The 3,464-nt window shown below is 41.3% G+C and overlaps 1 protein-coding gene across 1 annotated transcript in view; it reads right to left on the minus strand.

The window, feature by feature from the left end:
- Nucleotides 1-897: 897 nt before the first annotated feature.
- Nucleotides 898-3,464, minus strand: part of LOC108274674 (forkhead box protein J1-A-like) — a 5,637-nt gene continuing 3,070 nt past the window's right edge. The window contains exons 2-3 of the mRNA XM_017484908.2: nucleotides 2,646-3,161; nucleotides 898-1,926 (exon numbers count right to left, since the gene is read on the minus strand). Of these exons, the coding sequence (XP_017340397.1) occupies nucleotides 1,081-1,926; nucleotides 2,646-3,161 (1,362 nt within the window). The 3' untranslated portion in view covers nucleotides 898-1,080. The remainder of the gene's footprint in view (nucleotides 1,927-2,645; nucleotides 3,162-3,464) is intronic.

A 3,464-nucleotide genomic window follows, 5' to 3' on the forward strand; every position in this document is an offset into this window, starting at 1 on the left:
TATTTCAAGGGTATTGGTTAGACATTATCTGTCTTAAATATGGATGTCATGAGAACCAATACTTCAGTACCAGGTCGGTACCAACATTCTTAAAACGTGACGGTACTTGTTTTTCTGCACTATCATTGGAACCGAGTCTAATGGAGGTACCGGGGTTGCAATTCTTCCTGACCTGATGGTGGTAGAAAATACACGCAAGTGTTTTAGTCAGTCCACAAGTGGTGAAGAAGAAGAACGCCTACAAGCACACGGGAAAAACTACAGATTAACTTAATTTAACAAGTTTAGCTCCGCCCTGACTCTTTGAGAGGAGAAGAGAGGAAAGCTAGTATCAGTTTCCGGTGTGCAACCGATGCTACCGTTCATTTCAAACAAAACGAGGAAACACCTGAAATTTGGCGAAGCACCTGAAAGACGATCCTATATTATGTTTGTTTGAGGCAGCTGGCATTGTTGCCGTGAAACCAGCTAACGTTATGCTCCATGTAATGTTTGCGATAGCCTGTTATTTGTTAACGACGCTAACACATTGCAATGTTATAAACTACCTCCTAATGGGCCACCATGCATGGCCATTCAGCCCGTGTCCTGTCAGCTAAATATAGCCTAATGTCACTAATAATTATTCACATGTTAATGCTTTTTAAATCTTTCTGTCCTGCCACCATATCAGTGAATTTAAACTAATTCTTGCATTCAGAGTCTAAGGTGTGGGTGTGTGCGTTGTTTGTGCGCGCGTCTGTGTGCATGCGTGCGTGTGTTTAGGAGTGCACCTCCACTCATTGTTTAGGAGTGTACCTTAGCACTTGTTGTTAGTCATTGTCAGACAGTGTTTGATAAGTAAAATCTCAATCTCTCTCTCTCTTGCTCTCTCTCTCTCTCTCTGTCTGTCTCCCTCCCTCCCTCCCTCCCAGTATCAGCCAGAGGAGTATGTCCTCCAGGAGAGTTTTTAATTATTATTTATTTTTTTATATACCACACCTTGTTATAGAGTATCGTGTACTTTTGGTGGTATCGGTACTGAGTACTAGATTTTTGGTATTGTGACATCCCTAGTCTCAAGAGATACTGATGAACTATTCAGAGAAGAGATTCAATTTTACTGTCAATATCATCACTGAGTGAGCCTCCCAGATCAAAGAGTTGATTGATGTTAACAGTAGACATAGAAAGAAAATCAGGATGGTTCCCCGCTTCTTCTTCTGTCCAAGGACTCTGTAAAAATTCTGTGGCTAAGAATGTCTCTTTGTCAAGGTCTACATCATGGTCCTTTTGTGTTTCTATTAGCATGTTACTTTCTGTAGTATTGACAGAGGCCTCCAGGGTATTAACATGAATGCCATGTACCATGAGGTTCTGATCTTGTGGTATTGGGCTCACAGGATCACACTCATTCAAACTCAAATCCTCATTTAGGGCTGAATTTAGCAGAGCATCCCAGTCAAAATTACCCATAAGAGATTCCAGAACCTTTGGTTCCTCCATGGCCAGCAGTGGGGAGCTTGAGCGGCACAGAGCTTTGGCACTTCCAGCCCGGTGGCCATATGGCTGTTTTCTTTTGCTGGCTTTTACTGCGCTCGAGCAATCAGATAAAGTGGTTTCTGCTAGGTGAGGGTCCCAGTTCTTGTCAAGTCCAGTGACTTCCTCAAATTCTTCTAAGAGCTGCTGTGACTCAGGACCAACATGGAGAAAACCTGTTACATCTGTTGGCGTAGGCATAACTGGCGGTGAGATCATTCCAAGTTGATTTTTAAGAGCTGGGTTAATCTGTACTGGAGGCATCCTTTGCTTCTTATAAGCCCCAGTCAGGAGACGTTCAGCATATTCCGGATCAATCTTCCAGAAGCCACCCTTTCCAGGCTCATCCTTCTGCCTTGGAACTTTTATGAAGCATTTATTCAGTGAGAGATTGTGACGGATGGAATTCTGAAATAATTTATTTGGAGAGAAGACAAAACCACACTAGCAACTTTCATTAATCACTTTGTGAAATTCATGCTATTCCTTAATTATAGTTAGCAAAGCAGAACGTACACTGTTGGGAAGTTCTCTGCTCATTCTCTATTTTAATTAACACCATCATAGTCTGAAAAACTACCACAAAGAAGTTATACTTGAATGAAGCAGTGACACTTTGATCTTAGTTAAATATTATATCTTAATGTTTTGGGTTAGAGTGGCTAAAAACTGAGGAAATGTCTGGCTAATCTTCAGAAAGCTAGAGGGTTAATTAATCATTCACCAACAAGTGTTTTTTTTTTTTATTATTATTATTTCTCAAGAAACTCCCAAATTTAATTAGTACATCTGATGACTAAACTGACTGAATTTCTTTCCTTTTATATAGAATCAGGCTACACAACAAATATGCTTTTCTTCAGTGTGATTTTATTTGTATGGGACCTCAATTCATATGAAAGACAGTCATTGTGCTTAGCAGAGGTTTGTTTCTATCCAAAGGGTCTGATATGGATGTTATTATAATTGCTCTTTCTTGCTCACTGTAGTATAGTATAGTAGTATGCTCAAATTTAGTTCTGTCAAGTTTGTGGATACACGTGCCCCATTTAGCTTTTTGAGGAGGCAACTAAAATTGGAAACAAAGTGGTCACTATAATTAACTCTAGGAGAACAGCCTAACTTACCTGCCAGGTGGGGTCAGCATGGCGGAAGTAGCAGAAGTTGTCAGTGATCCATTTATAGATACAGGAGAGTGTGATTTTGCTTTTCTTGCTTGCCTGCATAGCCATGCAAATTAAGGTGGCATATGAGTATGGTGGCTTGATGTGAGGGTTTGTCTTGTAGTCAACCTCATCTGGGCAGTGTCCATGTGCAACCAAGCTGGGCAGAGTGCACAGGGCAGGAACTGCTGTTGCTATGGGCTTTCCAGGGGTCAGTGGCATGCCTATGGAAGCAAGGTCGCCTGCTAGAGGAGATGCAGGAGCTTCTCCACCCAGCTGCTGCTCAAAGAGTTTGCTCTGATGTTGGCTAGTAGAAACTTGTTGCCTTCCACTGTCACTAAGGATAGAGAACTCTTGCAACCAGTGCAGACTGGTCAGACTGTCATCCATGTTGTCAGAACTTCTGTTGTTGAAACCGTTGCTTTCGATTAGGTCCTTTGTAGCAGGACTCACTACTTTTTCGTCCAGCCCCAATGAGCCCTTAAAATTTTATATAAGAATGGTATATAGTCAGCTATGATCAAGCCACTCAAAGCTCCCCTAAATTACACGGCTGAATGAAGGTCATAGAATTTCCCAGAACAGTCACAGCTAGCTTCCAACAACTCAAGTACTTCCATCCACCACACTGACCTAACACACCTTGTGAACCTTTAATTATATATATATAATTAAAATCAGTGACGTGAGGTCGGGGAAGGCAGGGGAGGCAGTGCCTTCCCTGTGTCATCTTGAAATGTAAAAAACATAATGATTAAAAGAATAAATAAATATATGTTCACT

Source organism: Ictalurus punctatus, chromosome 2 (genome assembly GCF_001660625.3).
Source record: "Ictalurus punctatus breed USDA103 chromosome 2, Coco_2.0, whole genome shotgun sequence".
NCBI lineage: Eukaryota > Metazoa > Chordata > Actinopteri > Siluriformes > Ictaluridae > Ictalurus > Ictalurus punctatus.